The sequence below is a fragment of the Seriola aureovittata genome, chromosome 15, assembly GCF_021018895.1.
Source record: "Seriola aureovittata isolate HTS-2021-v1 ecotype China chromosome 15, ASM2101889v1, whole genome shotgun sequence".
Lineage (NCBI taxonomy): Eukaryota > Metazoa > Chordata > Actinopteri > Carangiformes > Carangidae > Seriola > Seriola aureovittata.
Genome location: NC_079378.1, coordinates 20,636,871 through 20,660,720, shown reverse-complemented (window position 1 = coordinate 20,660,720; position 23,850 = coordinate 20,636,871). Strand labels below are relative to the sequence as shown.

Sequence of the window (23,850 nt, the reverse complement as noted above, 5' to 3'; positions counted from 1 at the left end):
CCCACCTTACTCTCGCTGTATCTTATGCGTTCTGTCCTTACTATGCTTTGTTTAGAGGCCGAAACTTGAGCTCAGTTTGTTCAGCCTTCGTATGAATATTTATTCAACCAAGATTTGCCTTCTTCTGGAGAAAAAAACAACACTTTCTCTTCCCTTAAAAGGCCATAGTTCACCGTCTAAACCTTTCTAAATCCTACTTGTTCTTCTTATAGAGGGAATTTGATACTTTGAGCTAATGTTGCTGGTTGGTCTTGTGGGTGTCACAGTTTTTGGAGGCAGGTGTTTTCTGTGCATTTTAGCCTTGTGAACTCTACGGCCTGGGGAAAATATTTTCATACCCTTATGACCTATAGTGCATAACTCCCACCAGCAGCACACCCGGCACACCGCCCATGACGAGACAAGACAGGAGGAAGGAGAAAGAGGGGGAGAGCACAGTGTAGGAAGAAGCACAGACAGGGATTGGGACACAGGAGGAGGAACTTCCAGTAACGGTGAGAAACAGCAACATGCAGGGGAATAAAATGTTGAGAGAAAGAGGAAAGTTAATGAGGGGCAGAGAGAAATAGTATTTGGCACAATGTATTGATCAGAGAGCTTTGAAGGAGAGCTCTCTGCAGGCAAGCAGTCCAGTTGCATTGATAAAACATCCCCTTGTTTTGTGCTTGTATCTTATTATATGCTAAAATCTTGGGCAGTAAAAGTTTATCTTAACGCTATGATTTCACTAGTGGCCAGATTGGAGTTTATGGATGAAGCCTTCCAGACACGTAGTGAAAGGAAAGATTTCAGATAGGAAGAAAGGCTCACTGTTGCATTTGTCACGCATAATGTTCAGACACAAAGAGTTGTTTCAAACATGTTCAAATCCATTTACTTTCAAACATGAATTATGAAAATGAAAAGAGAAAAAAGGGTATTCATCAAATTTTCCAAAAAACGGGAGCGGTTCTGATTTTCTTGGACGCTATACTCAGCACCAACCCTCACAGCCGTGTATTCAGGAAGCTGGTCATCGAGCTCGGGTTGATGGGGGGGGACAATTGAAAGATGTCTCTAGAGTTGGGGACGTAATAGGAGCGTAGGAGAATACAGTGCAGGAAGAATGTGGTGGGAATAATTTGTGGTTTTTCGCTGATCAGAAAAAACGCCCGCTACTTTAAGTGCAGTGCATTGGTACTGGTAAACAGAAACATCACAAGACGCTGGAGTATAAATGCTCCCGTGGAGATGTCCCTTCTGTCAGTATTGGTGGGTCTTGTGTGTGTGTGTGTGACATAGATGTGCACATTAAAATATACTCACATCCCAAGCAGGGACAGACACGCTTTACATTGTGTTCTTAATGTCTCACAGTGCAGTCTTCAGAGACCCAGTGTACTCAGGATGAACACCATGGATAGCAGCACAGGAGGAAGCCAAGGTAATCTTCAAGTGCTTGTAAATGCTCTACACAATTAGCCTCCCAGCATTAGACAAACAATTGCCCATAAAAGACAATGATGCCAAAACATTTCGTTATGTTTTATTACGTGCTCCACTCAGAGTTAGTGAGCATTAACATGTTGCCTGGATGAACTACAGAATTTTTTTTTTTTCTTTTCGTCTTGATGCAAATTGGGAAGGATGGCTCAAAGAAAAAGTGAGTCCAACCCTTCTTTTCAAGTGTCAGTCTACTTCCCTTTCATTAGTGTATGTCTCTCGACTATTTGGTACCCTTAATGTAAAGGCAATAGTTGCTTTGTTCACAGATATTGGTTCATACAGCTTTTCTTATCAAAATGCGTTTGTAGTGCTTTGTTCCCTTTGCGAACTGAACTGGTTGGACACTGCTTCAAGGTAGTCTGAGCTTTTACGTTAATTCTTGGGTGTTACTTACGTGTGACTAAGGCAAAAATATTGTCAGGTAAAATCTAGAGTGTGGCCAATTTCTGGAGAAAACAAAACAAAACAAAAAAACCTGCCTTGGGAGCGATGATGGACTTGAAATATTAAGACTGGGCTGCTTTTCATCATGAAATGCTGAAATCAGTCCTTTTTCATTAGGTGAGAGGCTGGGTCAGATCCAATGGGCTACTAATGGCTGGATGACACATCATCTTTTTTTTCTTTTTTTTTTTTAAATCAAGTAAAGAGATTAGTCGCCAGAGAGATTCTGATTTCATGGTAAAGGAGATATAAACCTAATCCTATAGCACCAAGAAAGGGTTAAACAACAAACATATTTCTGTGTGTTTGTAGCTGTGACTGAATATGCAAATATGTTTCAGTGTTTGTGCATTTGTGGGAGCATTATCTATGTGTGTTCATGTAAAATATATTTATACATTCCTGTGTGTCTCCTCTATCCTCTCACATTGATTATTTACCCCCTGAACTATTCTTGCAGACAGCAACAGCGAAGTTCAGACTGGGTTTGAGTTATACATTTCTTTCACTGCAACACAATATTTGATCCCTGTAAATAAAAAATAGCAATAGGCTAATATTGTTTTTACATTCAGATCAACCTGCGTTCACAGGTTTAAATAATCTATTTGTGTTTGAATGAGACCATGTCAATAAATAAAGGATGAAAATATAAAATACCCAAATTTAGAAACTTCAATTATGATATGAGCCAGAATTCAACATATGTCAAAATAGATGCCATTTCTTTAAAGAAATTATACTCAGATTGCTTCCCCATAGACTGAGATGACCTCAGGTGCTTGTCATAAAACCTGTCCCCTGTCAACAATGCCGTCTGCATTGTATACAAAGAGCAAGGTTTGTAGAACAGCTCTGTTAGCTGGCTGGAACTTCATCTGACACGCTCAACTCACCGGGAGCTGAGGTTTGCAACCGAAATGAAAACCAACAAACCAAACCAAAAAAGAAAAGAAAAAAAAAAAAAAAAAAGGAAAAAATAAAACAACTATGAGGTTTTGGAGGAGGGTGAAACCCTGCGGCTTCACCCCTGAATCTGCAGCTTGGCAGTGGACCAGTTCAGCTTACTCTGATCACCATCGTCAAAAGGACTCGACACAAACTTTTAAAAAACATCAGGACGTCAGTCCTAAAAACACATTCACATATCACACACACTTATCTTGGTTGTCTCCCCCACCTCCTCCTTTGTGATTCTCTCATTTGATACTGAAATATTGAACAGATATTTGGACATTTCTTTTTTCTATTCATCGTGACCCTCTCAATTCCCTTCTATCTCTGTCTTCATCCTTTCCTTCTTTCCTCTTCTTTTTCCTTTTAGCCCACCTTTTGTGGGTTGGTAGCTCGCACACCCTGCTCGTAAGTGATCCGCTGGCTGATCAGATACTGCGCTGCTTGTGTAGCGGCTGGCGACCCTGTTATGGTAACTTTACGGTTCCGAGTACCAGGAATGAACTCTCCCTTTTTGGAGATCTGGATGCGGGCTCCTGTTAGCTCCTGGTACTCAACCAGCGTTTTCCCTCCTTTCCCCAAAATGGCGCCAACCAGATTCTCGGGAACAGCTATCTCAACCACGTCCTTGGCCCCATCTGCCAGCTTCTCTGTTGCCAATAGGGAGGAGGCCATCAGTGGGGATGAAGCATTTAGGTAACCATTAGAAGCCCCTGTGGCAGCTGCTAGAGAACCCAGGGAGAACCCACCAAGGCCTGTAGCAGGGTGGCCAGCACTGCTGGAGGCGTCGCTGGCATAGGAGGCCAGCAGGTTAGCTGCAGCAGCAGCAGCCGGGTTAGCACTAGCTGCTACTGCAGCAAGGACCCCAGAAGCAGCTGCAGGGTTGAGGCCCAGCCCGAGGGTGTTAGTGTTGTAGCCATAGCTGGCCAGTGTATTGAGGGCTGAGGTGATGGCCAGCAGATCATTGCCAGAGAAGCTGGACATGGCTGCGGGGAAGGCGCCCATTCCTGTCAAGCCGGCCTGACCCAGAAGGCTGGAGGCAGTGGCGGCTGCTGCGGCGGCGTTGGGCAGCACCTCAGCGGTGTTGGCGTAGGGGGAGCCGGTGGGGTTGGAGTTTGCCACTGGGCCCGAGACGTTAGAATAGCTGATGTTGAGACAGCTGCTGCTCTGAGGGTCCTCCTGGATCTTCTGCACTATGATTTCCACAGCCTTGCGGTTCTGCTCAGGCTCCCCACTGATGGTTACCACTCGCTCCTGCAGGTTGATGCCCTCTGGCTTCTGGGAGAGCTGTACCCAAGCCCCTGACTGCTCCATCACTGCCTTCACTGTGGCTCCGCCCTTGCCAATGATCAGCCCAGCTGTGCTATTGGGCACGATCAATTTGGCCTGTAGAGAAATAGAAAGATTGAAGTAGCAATAAAAGGTAACTAGAGACAGATTTAATAGCATAAACGTTCGACAGAAAGAGGAATATCTCTCAGAGTCAGAGTACTATACCAGCCCCTGCTTTACTCAGCGATTTGTTAATCCCAGGGGTTTAGGCTGCAGCTGCCACACGGCTCTGTCTAGCTATGAAAGACTGTAGGTAAAAATAACCACATACCCTCACATTTTCCTGACCCTACCACACTGTGGGGGTCATGGCCCAGAGAACAAATAAGACGAGCAACTAATAAACAAGGTGTCCTGGAAGTGAACTGCCCCTACCACACAGTGACCCCTCAGACCCACTGACTCTTCAGTAACTCACCTGTTTGACACGGTCGGGGTTGACAGTGGTCTGTGGCTGCAGTATGCTGACTGGCTCGGGTTTCTGGGCGCTCTGGGGCATCTCGCGGACTTTCTCCGCGATGAAGTTGTGAACACCATTGAGGGCTTCGACTGTACCCTGTATCAGACAGACGCGTTCTGTTGTTCCTGTGATGACAAGAGGGGGAAGAGGACAAACACACAAGTGATTGGTTACTCTAATGCGCTCTGAGTGCGTACTTGGCGAACAGATTTGAGGGAATTGCTCATGGCTGGACCTGAATCTACATTTATATTAAGATGTCTTGGCAATGAAAATTGTTCCTTGACATTTCACAAAGAGACCCAATTACTAAGCTATTCCTCGCTTCTTCCATTTAAACAATCAACAGAGAAACAGCTGAAAGAAAAGAACCGTGCTTGGTTAGTGAGCCATGGGGGTGGGGGTGGTGGTGAGGGGCATTCCTCCTCAATGATGTAACTCTTTCACTGCTGTAATGCTGAGCCTGTCCTTGCCTAGCAGCTCTAACAGACCAGACACACACTTGTTCCTCCTCTGGGCTTCTTTCTACACCCACATTGACGACCCAACCGGCATTCCGTTGCCATGGTGAAGGGGCCGAGCCATGGAAACAGGTGATGCAACAGCGAGTCTTTTATACTTCCTTGCAAGATTTTTAAAACACCCCCCCTCCTTCCTGCCTTTGCTCACTTCAACATCTGACTGCTCTTTGGCTGATTTTCTTAAATGACTTAACAGACGACATAAATCTGAATGAGGCAGATCATTTACAGAGGGAAAGTGTCACATCTTCCCTACTAATTGGGTAAAACAGAACAGATAATGGGGTGAACTTGTGTCTGAGCAGCGCTGCTCTTCTTCATCATTGGCATTTCCATCTGTAATTCGGTTAAATCTCAAATGATATGGGTGAGACACACATTTGTATCTGCATGAATTCAGTGAAATTAGTCAAAGTCAGAGCGGATTGGCTTCATGCCACTATACACATGTCTAAGAATGGATTTAAGTAATCAATAGGTCAGTTCAAGCACATCAGGAAAAGCAGTAGAAAATTTCTTAATTGGGAAAAGTGGGGGAAAGGGCGTCTGACCTTCTTTCCTTTGTTTCCTTAAGTACTCGATAATAGCTTTAAATAAACCTGCACATCTTACCATATTTCTGACTGTCAACTTGTGTGGCTAAAACAAACAAAAATAAAATGTCTACTGAAATAACAAACATAAATGAAGGCTTGCAGAGCTCCGGACAGAAGCACAGTTGGCGCCTGTTGGTGTTTTTGTGCTGCACCTGCCTGCCATTCACTGAAGTGACAAAGTGATAGACCGAAGCCTGCGAGTGCAGGCACTTGACCTGTTGTGGGTTTGTAATGACAGCACACTTATTACTAACATTTCAAAATGACAATACAACTCATTACTTTAATCACATGCATGCAGCTTTCAAGGCACTGGATACAATGGCCATTTTTAAAAATGTCCCAAATTCAGGGGCAGTTGTTTGAAAATTAATCAGACAAGATAAACAATGGGTGTTATCTCCTATGAAGCCTATTTACTCTTATTTTCAATTGTTTCTATTAATATTGAGTGTGCTAGAGGAAATTATAAAAGGATATTAATTGTGTAATACATAAAACACACAGACAAAATATAAACTAGGAGGAAGTTAGAACTGATATGTGAACAAAAATGAATTACACACACAAAAAAAAAAAGATTGGACTTTCAGACAGTAATGACTTCTTCGACTAGAGCTGCCTCTTTGCTCGCCCTCTGCAGGTGCAACGAATTATAAACTTGGCCGTCTCGAGTGACGCAACACATCCTTAAAATGCTTTTTCAGCTTTCATCTATGGATGAGGAGATCCCTCTCCCCCCTCTGGCACAGAAAGTTAAACATCTCTGCATCTTGAATGGTCTTCAAACAGTGACGGTGCAGCTCTCACATCAGTAGGATCGTTTATCCTGAGGCAGAAAACTTGATGTATAACTACAACTTTTGTCACTGATGAGACTCTGCAAAGAGGACATGAAACTATCTGAGTTTTAGATTTTTTAGTCTTTTACCCTTTTCACTTCCTGAATTGCTTGCATCAGCTTTTGCTTACTGTCTTTCTTCGAGGGTGATGAATTTCATAATATAACCTCTGGGCTTTGAGTCGCTGTAAGAGTTAGCTCGTCCTCTTGTTGGCAGGAGGGGAGAGAAATGTGTCAGTGCCCCACAGAGCACACATCTCAGCCTTCAGCTTCCCCCAAGACACCAGTGACTCTCAGGTCTTCTATCTTGATCTTGAGGTAAGAAAGTTTCAACACTTTTGTCTAGTCGATTGAGCTTCTCCGTGATTAAAATCTGCCTTAGCTTGGCCAAATCTTTTGTCACATTCATTCAGACACATAGAGTATCACCCATAATTACTGTCATCACATCAGCAGATTTTTGAACTAATTATTCACACTGCAAATTGAGCTGGAATATTTCTGTTGGAAATTCCCACTGCTGAATATATTCATCATGCCACACTGTTACCATATGGCATGCTTCTCTAAAATGGAAACACTGTTTTTAAACATGGGGATCCTTTTTAAGCATGCCATTTTATACTGCAAATCAGAAACTGTCTCTTGGAAAAATTTTACATTATATCACATCCTAAAGTTCCCAACAATCACTGTTGCCATATTAAAAAAAAAAAAAGACAGTAAACACACAGAGAAATAAGCCAGTAATTACAGACTGGTTTGTTTCATGTACCTGGTTCTAATAAACTGTAAGACACACAAATTATGTTTCTTAACAGTAAATTGTAAATGAAGGCAGAAACATAATACTGTGGGACCAAGCACCAACCTCTATGGCTGAGAAATGAAGGCAACACATAAAAGCTGCAGTTCCTCAAATGACCACTTGTGACTGGCTCCAAAAGTGAGTCAATCCCCCTAGACTCTCATGTTAAAATGCCCAACTTTAAAGCAGAAATAAACATGTTTACTGCCTGGTACAAATAACAGTTTTGGTCTCTATAGCTAATTTCCTCCATCATGACAACTGTACATGGGGTGAGATTTTATATAACTCACCTGTTTAAATTATATTAAGGTTTAAATTTATGTATAATTGAAGCGTGCTGCTTTGAGTGACAGGTGAGTGGGTGTATGTTTTCCACAAACCGGTATGCACCGAAGTCTCTGCTCCACATACGCCCCACCTCTTTGCCCAGTTTTGGATTAGCAGGGAATTAAGTGTGGGAGTCAGTCACTGCCAAGATGGCAACAGTGGAGCAGCTCAATCTGAGCTGCAAAACTGTTCTTCAGAAACCTATGGGTGATGTCACGGAGGCTACATCCATCTTAATATACAGTCTTTGTGTGGGACATAATGGAGTACTAGTAATGTCAGTAGTAATGTAGGATCTGATGTCTGTGTCACATTAAAATACACCAGGGATTTTACTACTAGAAGGAACACAGACACAAAGTGCACGCTTAGATGAGATCTTAAAGACTGGAGCTCTTTGAAGTTATATGTAATCTTTGCTAATTTTAAGGGGGGGTTAAAGGTTAAGGCTGGCGGTGATATTTTTTTTTTTGTCAACAAATCTCATGAAAGGACCAAAACTGACAAAGCATTAGTGAATTGCTCTCAGTTCCTTATCTGTCTGTGGCTCTCAGCCTCAAGCCCATTAGTTCCTGCTGAAGACACACATCTTTGAAAACCCATCACAAATACATAGTTTCACTTTTTAAATATCCCAAAACAGGTGGCCACTGTAGTTTTTAAAGAGCATTACTCAATCAGGGGGGAATAGTGCATTTACTGGGGACTATTTTACCAATGGATTAATACACATTTGGTGGCCTGGTGAGTATTTACAGCAGCAGGATAGTGTTGGTGTTCCCAATGTGGTACTGACTCATAATAAATTACAGTGCCCATGTTTATGGTAATGAAGTAACCTGTCACCCAGTGCAACAGTGTGGCTCACTGATGTGTTTTTAATAGTTTCTGGACAACAATGGGGCTCTGTGGCACAGAGGAATAAGATAAATCGGGCTCTGAATACACAGACAATACTTTTTAGTAGGATTCATTCATTGTTGGTTTTGGCCTTTTCATTTGCTGACATATCGAATATCACCAGACGTCCTCTATAACAAATGAGGCGAGTATCAGAAAGTTATGTCTGAAATGGTATACAGACAGAGTTGTGATGAGTTGAGTAAAAAAGATGTGAACTAGAAAACAACAGGTCATGTGACACTGACTCATACGGATGCATGAGGGGATATCTTGGTGTATGTACAGTGACTGAGACCATGCAATAATTTCAGCAAGTTCATATCCATGCTAATTTTGCAACATTTTGCAGTGTGGTGATCATGGACACAACATAAATCGAGGGGTTGCACAAAATTAATACAATTATTACAAATGATGGAGGGTGCTGTGATGGCTCCAGGGACAAACAAAAACAGAAACAAATTAAACTAGAAGGGCATTCAGAGAGCGAGGACCTCTGCCATGGCCAGTGTCAAACACCATACACCAAGACTTGATAGAAAAAAATTCAAATTCATAATAAATGATCCAGATCTGCCCCAAAAAGTAACAGGTTCCTCCTTGGCCCATGACTCATCCCTCCACCAATTACAAAGCAAATCGGTTCAATACTTTTTGTGTAATCCTGCTGACACATAAACAGACACGGGTGAAAACATAGATTCCTTGGCAGAGATAAAACTTCTTGCTAATGGTGAACTTCTGCAATGTGGCGTTGAATGTAATGTTCTGAGGTCACAGTTATTGATGTTAGTGCAAAATGTTAAAGTCATGCATTAATTTAGTAGCTTTATGTAGTATGGAATTGAAACACAGCTTGCAGTAATTAAAACCCAGAAAGGTTTTTCTTTTTCAAACGATAAGCCATGTGAAAATTTGATTTAATGTGCAGTGTACTAGTGTACTGCATTACTCAAAAATACATTGCATAGTGACTAAGAATAATTAGCAGGTAAGCACAAAAAGGTCATCTCAACCTACTGACTGCTGATAACTTGTCCCAGGTTGAGACTCCCCTGGGCCCATAGGTCATCTGTGCACCAGCTTAGTACGACCCATAGCTACCTTTTATTGACAGCCTCTAGTGGCCGTAATGATTATTACAGGAGCAATTCTTTATTATTTTTTGACAAAGAATAGTGAGCAAAAAACGTCCATATCAGGCAGAGGCAGGGGTGGATGGATAGGCCCAGAAAACACTGGACTTTGAGACAGGAGGAAGCTGCTGTTTTCCCATGTGAAACCAATTGTTTCTTTAAAATGTTCCACATCCTTAACTGTGTTTTTATTATTGTAACCATGACGACAAAGCTCATCTAACCTTGAGGAAGAACTTTTTTCCTAAACCTAACCAAGTAGTTTTTGTTCCTAAACCTAACCAAACTTTGACTCTTGTTTATTATTGTAACCATGATGACGAAAGTCTGGTACAGTGCTGGTACACCCTGCATGTTTATTATTGTAATCAGGTCTGAGGACTTGTTGCCCTGGTTGGACCCTGGCAGGCAATAGAAGCCTGGGACTCTGCCTCACTTGTTGCATTTTCTCTTTGAGCTCTGAAAATGATGCTTTGAATCAAACAGCGTTCCCATCCATTTTAGGTTTTTCTTTATTTTACACTCTAAGATTCCTCAAGATGAATTAAGGTGTTGGAGGATAAAGATTTGGATATAGCCAACAATTAAATGTAGGCTATCATTTCCAGAGTTGTTTGCGCTAAAAGTGATTAGAATAGCTGCTAATGGTAACTAGTTACTAGTAACTTTTATAAACATGGGGGACAGATTTAAAACAGAACTGTCACGTTTAAAGCAGCACAGGACAAGACATTCCTACTTTTACTCAAGCTCCAAAAACTCCGGATAGCATCTTTCATTACACCCTCCCTGCCTGCTAAATGCCCTCATCTTTCAAAATCAGCACCTCCTAAGCCGATATCACACTCAATCAATCAATATAACAATCATCACAGTTGTTTTGTCAGACTTTGGAAAGCTCCCTCTAAAGCCACAGAGGAGATCATTCAACTGTTTCCACCGACTGACACGTACTCCTTATGACGAGTAAACTTCATGTATAAAATTGGTGGCGTGCCCCTTTAATTATTTGACCTTTTCCAATCACAAATATTGCAGCAGTTATTTGGTTGTGGTGCAGATGCTCTCTTGCTCTCTAACACTGTGTTGGCACCATAAAGTAGAACAGGATCTTACTACAGTGCGACAACTGCTCCTGGTTGAAGCTGGGAAGAGTCACCTGAAATGAGTTGTTGTTCACTGGAGACACAGACGTGAATCTGGAGGATCTGGTGCTGTCCTATAGGGAGCGTGAATGAGTGAGTATATACTGCATATAGAGATACATTTGGAAAAACAACAAAGTTTTGCTGTAGTTCCTTTGTCTGCTATTTTTTGAAAGAAACACCTCAACCTATACTCTATGGAATAGTGGTGTTTTCCAGTGTGAGGTTACACAATGTGATTGATGTTTTAATGATCAGATAATGGAAAACATACTCCCAGTGTTTCTATGACATCACAACAACCTCATCTGTTTGTGCTGTACAAAGTAACTCAATACATGTACATGGCCAGAGGCCAGCTGCACAAAGCAAAGGGTTTAAAGTTTTGTTTCTAAGTTTATGTTCAAATCGTGAACTCCCACGGCTCTCGTTGCAGCTGCTTAAATATGCGGATGTGTGTAAGTAGGTGTGTGGAGGTGTGTGTGTGTGCTGAATGCATGGTACGAGTGGGTGAATGCATAGCATGCTGCACTTATGAAGGCTCAAGACATTCAGCCATGCAAAAGTTCACATGGGTTCAAACTAAATAATAAAACCAAAAGAAAAGCCAGCGCCCATGTGTTAGGAGTGAAGCATGCAAACACAATTTTAAGAGAAGTGTGATGTAATCTTATCTGGCCAGAGCTCTCCCAACTACCAGGAACCAAATCTGAGAGAAACAGTGAGCGGGGAGCAGGAAAGAGGAAACTTGGCGTGTGTTGGAGCAGCTTGAGTACAGCTGGGAGAGGGGTCATGTCCACAGAGAGAGATTGAAACAGGCTATTTCTGGGCCTGCCCCCCTGTCCCCTCGCTCACATACAATCATGCATCATCCACACCCTTCACTATCGCCGCTCATCCATCTCAGTCCGCCACAGCAGGGCCCAGTTGTATAGTTCCCATCAAGACCTTTGAATTCATGGTTTCATGTCTTACACTGACAGATGGGAGATGTGAGGTGGGTGGGAGCCTCAGACTGAGCCTTCAAAGAGAGGACTGCAGAAGAAAATGGCTGCATCGGTTGTTGTCCCTTGATTTTTTTTTCTCTAGTGTGTGATTTTGCTGTGGTTGGAGTGTGCTCTTGCTGCCGCAGGATGAGAGATGGGGGTGTGAACTGTGTGTAACAGTGGTAGCATGCTGTAATGGCCCGGATCACACCTGATCCAGACATAGCTGATCTAAAACAGCCTCTAAAATTCAGGACCATATTTTTCATTGCTGTATATATGTTTCTGTTATAAACTTCACCAACTTGGTCAGACTTAAAAAAGCTGTAGTTTTTTTTTTTAAAGGTTTAGCTTCTGTTGACTTCTCAGAAAGCCGCACTCTCAGCTATTGTGCAGTGTACAGTAGCAGTCGTTTCATTTTACTTGTGTGGGCCAGAACAACCACCCAATCAAATCCTTGCCAGCACCCTCTCCCTGAACTCCTCTTCTCACTCATCACGATAATGAGTAGGGGGATGGGCAGAGCAGGTGGTGGCCTATGAACACATCCACAATCCAAAGAGAGAAATAAAGATACATATCACTCCCTTCATTTGTTTCTACACCAGCGAAGTATCCATAATCCATTCCCTCAAACGGAGCTGGCCTCATGTGTGGAGAGGCGCGCTTTAATCGTGGCTAAAAGAAACATGGTGGAAGAAAAAGTACGGGAAAAAATATTTGCCTTGCACATCCTTCTTTTCCTCTCCCCCAGTGCTCAGTAATTCTTTGCCACGATTATATATCACTTGTAACTCCCGACTGAACAGGTCAAAATGAAAAATGAAGGGCATTTTTCCTGCCTGTTGTACCGAATATTATCGTTTTCTACATAAAAATAAGCTAAGAACTCTCTTTTCTAAGAACCTGTCTCTGTCTCTCCGATTTTATACTGGGAGTTGCTCAAAGTATTGAGAGCACTGACTGTGAACCTTATAATTTAAAAACAACTGTAGTATTTCTCACATACACATTTAGCGGTCATCATGTTTCATAGGTCATGTGCACTGCACTACTATTTCCTATCTAAAGAGGTATTAATATATTCTAAATATGTAGACAGTAAAAAGTATACTACTACACAGGGATTATTTGCATGAGTTATCACAGAAAACATCTGGACCTAATAAGCAGCGAGACACTCAGCACCTGTTATTTTTCAGCAGGTTGAAGAATCCTCTGAGGCATGAAGGACAAACACACAGAGTCCTCTACCAATCAGACACTTGTGTACGGAGCATAAGATGGTTCAGCTTTGACCTCCATGTGATAAGGGTCATCGAGCTGAGAGGGCATCCTTCTAATGTTGCCGTTTTTGAGTGAAACTCTCCGACACAATTAATGCTTTTCATGTACGCAGCGTTGCCTCTGCATCACAGAATTTGCACTCGTGTTTTGGTGGGAATAAAATGGCAGCCGTGCGCAACTCTGCAGACTTCACTTCGAAAAAGTGAGAGATGGGAGCATGAACCCTGTACTGAACGGTGCAACCTGCTAGCCAGCAACTTAATTGAAACTGTAACTGCCTAGGGGCTTGATTGCAGCATCTGAGAGGAGTAACATCTACATGTATGTTCAGTCCCACAAGGACATAAGGATAATCAAGTTCAGTGTTCATGATTGGTATGTGATTAAAACGTAATGCAATTATTCATGGAAAGCCAAATGAAGAGGAAATATCAGATGCTCGCTCTCATCAAACCACCACTGCTTCAGCTGGATGATGAGTCAGACCCCTCCTCTCCTTTATATACATATATATGTATATATATATATATATATATATATATATAATATATATATATATGTATATGTATATAAACGTCATTTACACTCATCGATTTTAATTACTGAGTGATCATTCTTACCTGGGTAGAAGTCTTTGGATTTGGACAGCTTAATGGTGGCACCCGTCTCTTTCTGCAGTTGTACGATGGTCTGGCCGCCCTTGCCAATTATAGAGCCGGCTGCATAGCTGGGGATCAGCACCTTCAGGAAGTACTCACCCTCCTCTGGGGGGGAGACACATAAAGTGGGAAAGGGTCACATCTTGTAAAGTAGCTGAACATCATCATGTACACCACACTGGCACCCAACCCCCAAACCTCTGAACAAGCAAAAAACTCACAAAGGGAACAAACAGCTTTGGCATACATGGGGGGTTGGGGGGTTGTGGGTGGGGGGGTGGGGTTGGGGGTGGGTGTCTGTGTTCCTCTGGTATCTGGTAGGAGATTTTGCCCTTTGAGTTCTTTGTAGTTTCCAGTGCATTCACATTTATTGGAGATTGGTGACATGTTCTGTGTCCTGTCCCAGATTTCTCGTAGAGTAAATGATGACCTCCTTTCCAGCTTGCAGAGGTCTAATTTTAACTGTTTTCAAGGAGTTTTAGCAACCTCTGACTAGATACAAAGTCCAGCGTTACTAATCACTGTTCACACATGAATAAAAGGAATGTGGAATTAACAGTTCAGTCTGAATGTGAAATGTATCCTGTGTTTTTTGAGAAACAAAGTTACACACAGAGGACTGATGCAAACACATGCAGTCATTATCCATGCAGTTCACGAATACCAATACAAAAGTGATCCCTCGTAATTAACGGACGTGAGAAGAACATATGGGAACCAATCCCCCAGATTTGTTCATAGGGTACACTGCCAAGATGGTCTAAATCTCCTCCATTTTGGAAGGGGCTTCTGTGGCTTACCATGGCTTGTGGAAGGAAGTGATTGACAGCACGTCAGTTTGACGATTTTGCAGCCAAGCATGTTTCTCCCTTTCAGCAGGGAAAGTTCCCTCTCCTACAATTCTGATTAAGAATTAATCAGCATCAAAGTGGGTGAAGTATCTGTCCAAGAAAGCCCTGATCACATTGAGTGCACTAATCTAGTAAAAAGCAATCAACCACATATTGAGCTTAGACCCGAAAACAATCAAAGAACCTGCCAAGAAGGCGTCAAAAATATTATATTTATAGATGTGGGACGGCTGTGATTCCCCAATGAATTCCAACTATTGCATCAATGACGTCATGGTAAACACTTGGTACAGGTGCATACTTACTACACTAAAGCACTGATACAAATCATCTCCTCTGCATGCTGTTTTCGAGGCAATGACGTCATGTTCGATCCATTTCAGCTGCCTCAAGGGTGACGTCACTGGAGCGGGCAGAGATGTAAAAAGGCACTGTCCACCTTTGTGTGACGAGATTTCCAACACGTTTCAGAGTGTGGAAAGATTCAGGTTTTGATTGCGGATGCTGAAGCCACAGGGTCTGTCACTGTGTCACTGCATCCTATGTTTTGCGGGGGGTAACCGATTTTGGGGGCTTGACCGGGATGGTGGGGAGGAAAGACGGATGGATGGATGGATGGATGGAGGCGGACCACCCTGCATTGAAACCAACCTGTTGCCTCTGTAATGCACTCATTACATTCAGATGTGAATGAACATGGCACTGTGACATTAGGAAATTTCACAGCCTACAAGTTAGCTCTTTTCCTTATTGCATTAATATGCCCTTCATGTTCCATTCAGACACAGCCTTGGTTTCGTGCACATCTCCCACAACCAATGGCTCTGACAAATATACAGACAATGACATGATTGTTAATGCAATTTCACTTTTCATTTAGATTAATTGGCTGTGGTTGTGGAAACAATCTCAAATCCTGGAACATATTATTCCCACATTACGTGAAAGCACAAGACTTACTCGACCAATCGAAAGCTAGTATACAGTATATATGTCAGGTGCTGGTCAATATGTCATTTGTCTGTGAACATCCTGACAAAAGAAATAAGACATAAACCTTTAAATGGACACCACAGAACCAACTCTAATCATCTCTGGCCATTGTCTGGTCTTTGGATTTTCATGCTATATTGCAGTCAGCTCTCCGCTTTTCTCTCAACGAATAACAATAAAATGACCTTGGTGAAAAAATAAAGATCATGCATGACTGACACGGTCGCCATAAAGCTTCTGAGCCCTCCCTCCTATCACAAGATATCTGATAGCGTAGCCACACAGGGATTTTAATTTGAATGATGCTGATTGCAGGATCCAAACATCCAAAGACCTGTTGTTGACAGACAAGCCCAAACCCACTGCGTAACTTTCTGCTCATCTTCAACCAGAGTAAACCCAGCAGGGGAGGAAGCCACTAAGATTCCCTCCATCGCCCTCGCAGCCACGTTTGCTGTCATTACTCAATAATTAATTCTGTCCTAGTGTCTGAGATCACAGTAACAGGTTTTAATGGCGTCATGTGGTAGAGTAAACATGGCAATCTGTTGCTGCAATCCGCCAGGGAACGGGAGCAGTGGGGCACATTGGGAAGCTGAGCCAGTGGGGTGTTAGTTCAAACCCCTGCCTCCAATACTGGAAGGGTGGCTTGGAGGAGAGACACAGACGCTGAGCCAAATGTGTTTAGTTAAGTCACTCAAGGGGGGTGGGTCAGGAGGAAATGCCTTGTGACCGTCCTCCCTCCTTCTCACTACCCTTCCAAGTACCCATTCTGCATTTCAATGGACTAACCTGCTGCTGACAGGCAGCAAGGACGATGGAACAAAAATGAGCAATAATGGACAAATGAGCTTTAGGTGTATGAAATTTCACGTAGTCTAGCATGATGGATAAATTCAACAAGTCAGACAAAAATAGTTTCAGGCTTACCCATTCTGAGATCTGCTGCTTCTCAAGTCCTCTGTCAGATCGCCATCAATGCCGGGGCACAATCTCTAAAGGGGATCTTAACATTAGCCTAGGCATAGGTGCAATGGTAGTGTTGAGGAATGCGGCCAGTCGACCTTTTTCACCGAGGTTTAATTCATCAGTGGGTGCAGAAAAAGAGATTTCACCGCAGCATCCGAGCCATGCCTGCAGCTGGCCAGAGCCTCAATTGTCTGAGAAAATGCTAATGCAGGCTCTCAGTGTTTTCAGTGAAAGACGGCACGCATTGTTCAAGCCTGCATCGGTTTGAAGGGGGGGGTCTTCCCTGCCGCATCACCCTTTTCACTGCTCTCATCCATATTCATCGAGTGGCCTGTCCGTCTGCAGCAGCACGCAGGACTGACACCTCGCTCAGCCAATGGGTAGCCTCCTCCCTCCACCACGTCATGTCCCCACCTCCCGACGCCGGTCCCAAAAAATTGAATTTTCTCTCCCACTCCGCCTCTTTTGACGCAGCACTATAAAGTATGGCAGTCCATTCACTCACTTTTTTTTCGTGGAAAGTGACAAAGGTGAAGTGGCTGAGTGAGCGGGCTTCAGCGGTGAATGGGGAAGCATGTAGAGTGACCTTCAACAGTGGCAGGAGAGATGTATGGATAACATAAGCAGATGATGAAGGAGGTGGAGGAGGAGTGATCTGAGACAGCGTGCCTTACGCTACCCACCCTCCTCTCCTCTTTTCCCCCACCCCCAATCCCTTAGACGGCCATGTTTGAGAGGGCGGAGGGGCTCATCAACCATTGCAAATGGCAGTGCCGCAGAATGGTGGAGGGGGGTGATGAAGCCAATCACTACGCCTATAAATCTTACACCGAGAGGTATCTTAAGTGGCTGAATGTGTGTAAAAACTGCAATGTGCATGTGTGTCAGTGTCTGTGCATGGACACGGGGGGGTTCAACTTCGTTTACCAGTACCTTTCAGGGAACCTGTAAAAAAGGAACTCCTTTTTTCCCCCGGCTGCTGATTACTTTCATCCACAAATCAAATCCTAACACCATGGCCCATTTTGTTTTGGAGCGAATGCCTTCCAGAAAATTCTACCAGTCTCATTCACTGAGAGATGCTCTGGTATATAGACACAGCCTCCCTGTAGACTCCACTCCCTCTCACGGTCTATCTATCTCTCCTTTTCTCTCCATGCTTCTCATTCTCTCTTTCACTGCCACCTGGCAAATTCACAGTCCGCTCACGTCACATCACTCTGCAAGGGCACCTGTGTCCTTCCCACCAAAAATTAAAAAAAATACAGCTCACATTCCTGTGCCAACCTTTCCATTAGCAACATTACGAGATCATACCTAATCCCTCAGCCACACAACCTTTTGGAAGACGCATGCTTGCCAGCAACATGGGCTCAGAGTATGGGTAATTAGAAAGAGAAATGAATGAAAGATGCTTATTATGAGGAGAGAGGGGCGATGCTGATAAAAGAGGAGTAATTTCCCTCATTCAGTGTCCACAGCTCTTAATGCACAATGAGGGGCTCAGCTTTGAAAGAGCACAGGCTTTCTTCTCTTTGTTGTAACTGCCAGTCATGTTAATGATCAGTTCGGTAGGAATAACGTGATCAATATCAGACGTAGTCAAGGGGTTGGTGATTACAGGGACGGGTAAGGATTATCAGGCTGTCTACCACTATTGCCAGACAGGCTGTGGGTTTGCAACGTTACACATGATGCATGTAGATCACATGAAACGGGAGGCGATGCTAACGCACGTTACATAAAGCTCTTGGCTGCCAAGATATTTATGAAACATCTGTTTTGTGTAGGAGTCATTACAAATGATCAAAACGGGAATTTCACGTGAACATTAACAGGGAGCCTCTGCTCCTAAGCTCAGGCTGTAGGACTGAATGAGCCTCAAACATCTCCCCTTTCAGATACTTATCGGGATGACCGGTAGATCAGCTGCCATTTCTCCTCTGTAAATCTAATTCTGGTGAGCTACTGCACATGCTAACAGAGAGAATGAGAGAATGCTAAGCTAACCTGAGCAATTGAAATGTCAATTACTTTAGAATAAAATGCCTTAAATGTATTTACAGTCATTTTGGAGAGCAATACAGAGCCTGGAGATTCTCATTACACGACACGAGTGACCGTGTGTAGATGCTGCTTCTCTCAATGGCCATACGTTAAATAAAGATGTACATGTGAGAAATAGACATTTTAGTAGTGGTTCTCAGAGCAGTTTAGCATACCAGCTACCATGGACTTTAGAGTATTACTTCACTAAAATTTGATGGGGAAATAAGGCAGCAGTTCTATTCATTTTTGACACTTTCAGGTCAGCATTACAAATCATTACAAGGCCAAGCCCCTACAAAACTAGCTTTGCTGTTAAATGTTGAGTTCAATCAACTCCTGGCTCTTAACATTTATTTTAAAGTGTCATTCCTGGTGATTTGTGGCAGCATACTATATACTACATTATTATTTGCAATATGAAGTGCACATGTCCATCTGTTTTTCTAAAAAAATAGCAGCAGATATTCATACTTACAAATGGGATGTGCTCATTGTTTTCCTTCATTATGTGAGGTATGTTGTTAAGGAAGAAATGTGAAACACTTCTGAAAAAAACAAGGCAGCCTCTTCAGAGTTGCACACTGCTGTTTTCAAATACTGCTTTTTCATCACCTCACTGTTAATCATGCAGCTCAAGATTCAGACTGTGATATAGAGACGCCTGAGAGGACGATGGAGTCAGGCTGGTAAAATGGTTTGTAGTGACATTATAGAAATGACAGCAGTAAAATGCGGGAATTGCCTGTGTTAATTATGCATTTTTAGTATCTATTAAGATTTTCCAAATGCAGTTTCACACCATATCACCTTGGTATTGGATGGGAAGAACACCACGCGGTTTCTCTGTTCTACAGTGGTTTTACAGTGGCCAATGGACGACATATGGGGTCTGAATCTGCTCTAAAATACTTTCTGGTGGTCTTTCTGTGCCATGCTGAAATGACAGTTCTGATATGCAGTGAGGTGCAGAAAAGTTGCTGTAAGAAACAGGACGTAAAGCTGCTGTCAGTGAATGACGGGGACACAAAGATGGACAAATTTCAGTAACATATGGCAAATAAACTGCCTTCTCTCTGTGGACGTCTAATTAACGTTAAGTTATTAAATAAGTGGTCCCTGTGAGCTGTGCAAACCATAACAATCAGGAGCTGAAATAAGATGTACAGAGGCTGGCATGCACTGAATCAGCCGTCATCCTCACTGCTGTCACTGATGACTAATAAAGCAAGCGTGCACACACCTCGATCCTGATTCTTCATTTGCCACCGCCACCATTTCCCCTGCACAGAGAGAAATCAGGGTAGATCTCACTATTCTCACTGTTATTATCCTTTAATTCTAATGTGTGTTAAATCTTCATGCAGGGATAAATGAAACCAACAGCCGCACCACCCAGCTCTGCTTGTCGAGCACTTACATGTTTTTGATTAGCATTTCAGAGTCATAACTTTACCATCATTCAGTGTGTTAAGATCAGAGACTTTCTAAAAGATTGTACGGCAAACATCATGAGAGGCTAATAAAAATACCAAACAGATGTGAGGATCTGGCGTGCCCTGCTACCTATAAATAACATGCGTTTGATGGGAATCTGGGCTTCTAGTGGTGATGAGTGTGTTCCCTACTAGCTGTTTAGGGTTGTAAGATTTTCACCTGTTGGTTTTTCCTGCTGAGCACACTTTAAAATCCACATCACACTCCTGACACTGTTCATTTGCCAGCTCTAAACCTGCATAATTCCAACCTTGAAGAAGAATAAGAGATATCCCACTAAAGCCTCCCTGATCACTGACACTAAATCTACAAAGTCCATCATACTAACGTCTCAGGCTGTGCTGTTTCTTGTCAGTGTTCATAAATCAACAGTGAAATGTCCAGGATCAGAGGGTAGATGGAACAGCCGCTGTCCACCTTGTATCAGGGTTATTAAGTTGTTAAGGTACCACAAAGCTAAGGGGAGACACATTTTTACTGGACTTTATAGGAGACTACATCCAGGTAGGATGCACAAGAAAGCGTGAGGGAATCCCTGTCTGAGAGGACAACCACAACACTGATGAAAGCAGGGTTATTGTGAATACTAAAGCCCCTTACACACAAACCATCACTTTCCCACTGAATGAGAAGACTTCACAGCAAAACCCTCCAGATGTGGAGGAATGAGGTGATTGGGTTCAAATTCAAAGCTGCCCTGAGCTGAGGAGGTCAGTCACTCCGCCGGGCTGCCTGCTCTGCCTGCTGGGATATTCAGCGCGTGAAGTAACAGCCACAAACACGGTCCAAGTGCCAAGTGCACAGGTGCTGCATGTTATACCCTGATATGCGGCCCAGATCCGCTTCCATGCTGCATGCGGTTTCTTTCCCATTCACTAAGGTGAAACTGAAGCCAGTGTGTATGTTTTTATTTGTTTTTTGTTTTTTGTTTTTTTTTTGCTGTTTCACTTCTACCGGTGTATGCAAAGATTTGTGCAACAACGACTTCATGTGGAGGAGACACGGTTGAGGAGCTGGTTCTTAATTGTTATGTATCTCTCTTACCTCCCGTGTTGGTACGCTTGGTACAGCCGGCCTCCTCCGTCGGAGTTTCCAGCGGTCGTTTGCGGGAGTCCGGGCTGTCAGCCTCCATAAGGGGCTGCTGCAGGCTGTGGAGGTTCGGGTTGGAGTATATCCCGTTATGGTCCACGGTTGCTCCGCCACCACCGGCCATCATCATCTTCTTTCCCCCGGAGCTGTAGATAAATTAGCGCTATTCCCTCTCTCTCTCTCCTTCTCTCTCTCCCTCTCTCTCTCTCTCTCTCTCCTTCTCACACACACACACACACTCTCTCTCACACACACACAAGCAGCGCCCTCACCACCACATAGCCCGATAACGCACACCGCGATATGAACAAGTTTTGGGGGCTCGAAACGGTCTAAAAAGGATCAAAAGGCGAGGGTCTCCTCTCCACGCTGCTCCGCCGCTATTCCAGCTCGTCCCTCACTGAGCTAAATATAAAATGCCATTGAGTGAAATGCGCTCATTTAACGCGCTCACCGTCGCTCCAGCAGCATGGTCCTTATTGTTGACGCGCAAAACAACCCCGCGCCTTAAAATAAAGCTGCACAACAGTCTGAGAGCGGATCTGCCATTGAGACAAGTGCAACAGCTCCGCGGGGGCAAGGCGCTGAAAAAAAAACCCAGCTCTCTCAAGTCATCTTCACGCCATGTTCCTCTGTGAAGTCCTCAGTGTGATAAGTGCAGCTGTTGTTATTGTTGCTTTTGTAGTGCGAGAGGGGGAAATATACTTTGAGAGCTCCAGAGAGGACTACAGTGCCACTGACCGGCCAAAAGACGAGGCCAGCACAGCAAAGATCCATCTGATGTGAAGAAACCACATTATGGACTCATGTGACTCTCCCAATAAAAATGGTTTACTTCCTCTTATAGTTGAACTGAATGTTTCACACACTGTACTTCTTTGTTGGTTTAGTCTTTCTAGTCTTTTATTTTTCTTTTGCTTCTTCTGAGTCTGAAAATAGAACACCTGAGGTAAAATGATAAGAGCTGTGGGACCTTTATGATTATGTAATAGTATTTAATAGTAACACTGCAGTAAATGTCTGTTAAGTCTCTGGTCTCATGTTCAGTCTTAAAATGTATTTTATGATTTCTTAGTGCTACTTATAGGCTACCAAATAAATATAGAAGTATGGGAAAATGAACTGGGAACCATTTTAATAATCAAGTAAGTGTTTAAATCATTTCTTTTCTAGGAAAAGTTGAATGACTCTAGTTTTTTAATTGTTAAGATTCTGTGCCTTTCTCTAATTACCATCGCTGTAAATTGACTATGTGTTTTAACTGGTCAGAGAAAAAACATTTGCAGTTACCTTGAAGAAATAGTGGCAGGCATTTATCACTATTTCCTGACATTTTATAGAACAAACAAATAATTAATAAAATAGCAGAGAACACACAATGCCCAAACTAAAAGGGTTCATAAGTAATTGGACGATCAGCTGTGTGTTGCTAGTTCATGCACAAAAGAGTTGTGTGTGACTCAGGGCTGACAGACAGTTGAGAGTTTAGTAAATTTAGTTTAATTTAGTCAAGTTGATAAGTAAAGAGGAACAGGGTTCATTTAAAAAAAAAAAAAAGACTTGACAGCAAGTCAAGAATGCTGTGTAGGTGGACATGTTTCCTTGTCTATGATCAAGAGAAGACTTCATGAGCAAAACCCGGTAAGACTCAAAAACAGAAAGACCAGACTGCAGTTCATTAAAACACACAAAAAGAAACCAGTAGAGTTCGGGAACAAAGATTTATGGACTAATCGCTGTGTTTGAATCTGTTTCCCTGTCAATATGTGTTTCCCCTTTACTTTAACCTGAACCTAACCTAACCACTGGGGGGGTGGTCGGGGTTAGGATAAGGTTATAGGTCACAGGCCACCTAGGCGGTTGCCTGTGCCACCAGCTGGAGGGGCGCTAAAGAGGATGAAGAAATATTTTGTAATTGCTTCTGATCTTCTATATATATACCAGAGCGGTCTGTGCTGCGTTCAGACGAAGTGTGGACATTTCCTCTTTCAGCGGGACAACAATCCCAAACCTCAGCCAAAGCAACCACAGAGCTTTTCAGAGTGAGGGAGGTGGAATATCTCTGACTGGCCGAGTAAGTCACCTGATCTGACTGAGCTGCAGTTCACCTGCTGAAGACCAGACTGGAGACAGAGAGAGTCCACAACAATGAAGAGCTGCAGTGACTTGTTTGATTTTGTTTGACTTCATGTGTATCTGTCCAGCTACTTTTCAATCCCTAATCTGTGGGCTCCATGTATTAATAGGGTTATATCTCCCACACTTCCTTCAGTACTGTTTTAAACCTCAAATTAAAGCTGAGACTTGGCACTTCAATGTAGTATCCATTCATTCATTTCAAATTGAATATTGTGGAGAACAAAAACAAAACTTTCCAAAGAACCAAAAATTCCAAATACTTACGCCTGGACTGTAACTGTGATTACACGTAATTGTTGCAGCCCCATAAAATGAGTTAAGCTGTTCACTTTAGATTTTTTTTGTAACAGGTGTAAGTAACAGTCGAGTCTCAGAAAGA

The 23,850-nt window shown here is 43.0% G+C and overlaps 1 protein-coding gene across 2 annotated transcripts; it reads right to left on the bottom strand.

The window, feature by feature from the left end:
- Positions 1-2,648: 2,648 nt before the first annotated feature.
- On the bottom strand, positions 2,649-22,458 carry nova1 (NOVA alternative splicing regulator 1). Of its 2 annotated transcripts, none has more exons than XM_056398235.1 (4): positions 21,288-22,458; positions 13,849-13,992; positions 4,634-4,800; positions 2,649-4,269 (listed from the first exon to the last, which is right to left on the bottom strand). In XM_056398235.1, the coding sequence occupies exons 1-4, from the start codon at positions 21,460-21,462 to the stop codon at positions 3,250-3,252; spliced, it is 1,506 nt and encodes a 501-aa protein (XP_056254210.1). In that variant the 5' UTR covers positions 21,463-22,458; the 3' UTR covers positions 2,649-3,249. The 2 variants fall into 2 exon arrangements, with proteins under 2 accessions (XP_056254210.1, XP_056254211.1); XM_056398236.1 differs by lacking the exon at positions 21,288-22,458 and adding an exon at positions 16,662-17,007.
- Positions 22,459-23,850: the final 1,392 nt, after the last annotated feature.

Coding starts and splice junctions, on each gene's coding strand:
- nova1 (XM_056398235.1), bottom strand. CDS start 21,462: ATGATGATGGCCGGTGGTGGCGGAGCAACCGTGGACCATAACGGGATA. Junction 13,993..21,287: donor CAAGCGTACCAACACGGGAG/GTAAGAGAGATA, acceptor TCTCCCCCCCAG/AGGAGGGTGAGTACTTCCTG. Junction 4,801..13,848: donor ATCCAAAGACTTCTACCCAG/GTAAGAATGATC, acceptor TTGTCATCACAG/GAACAACAGAACGCGTCTGT.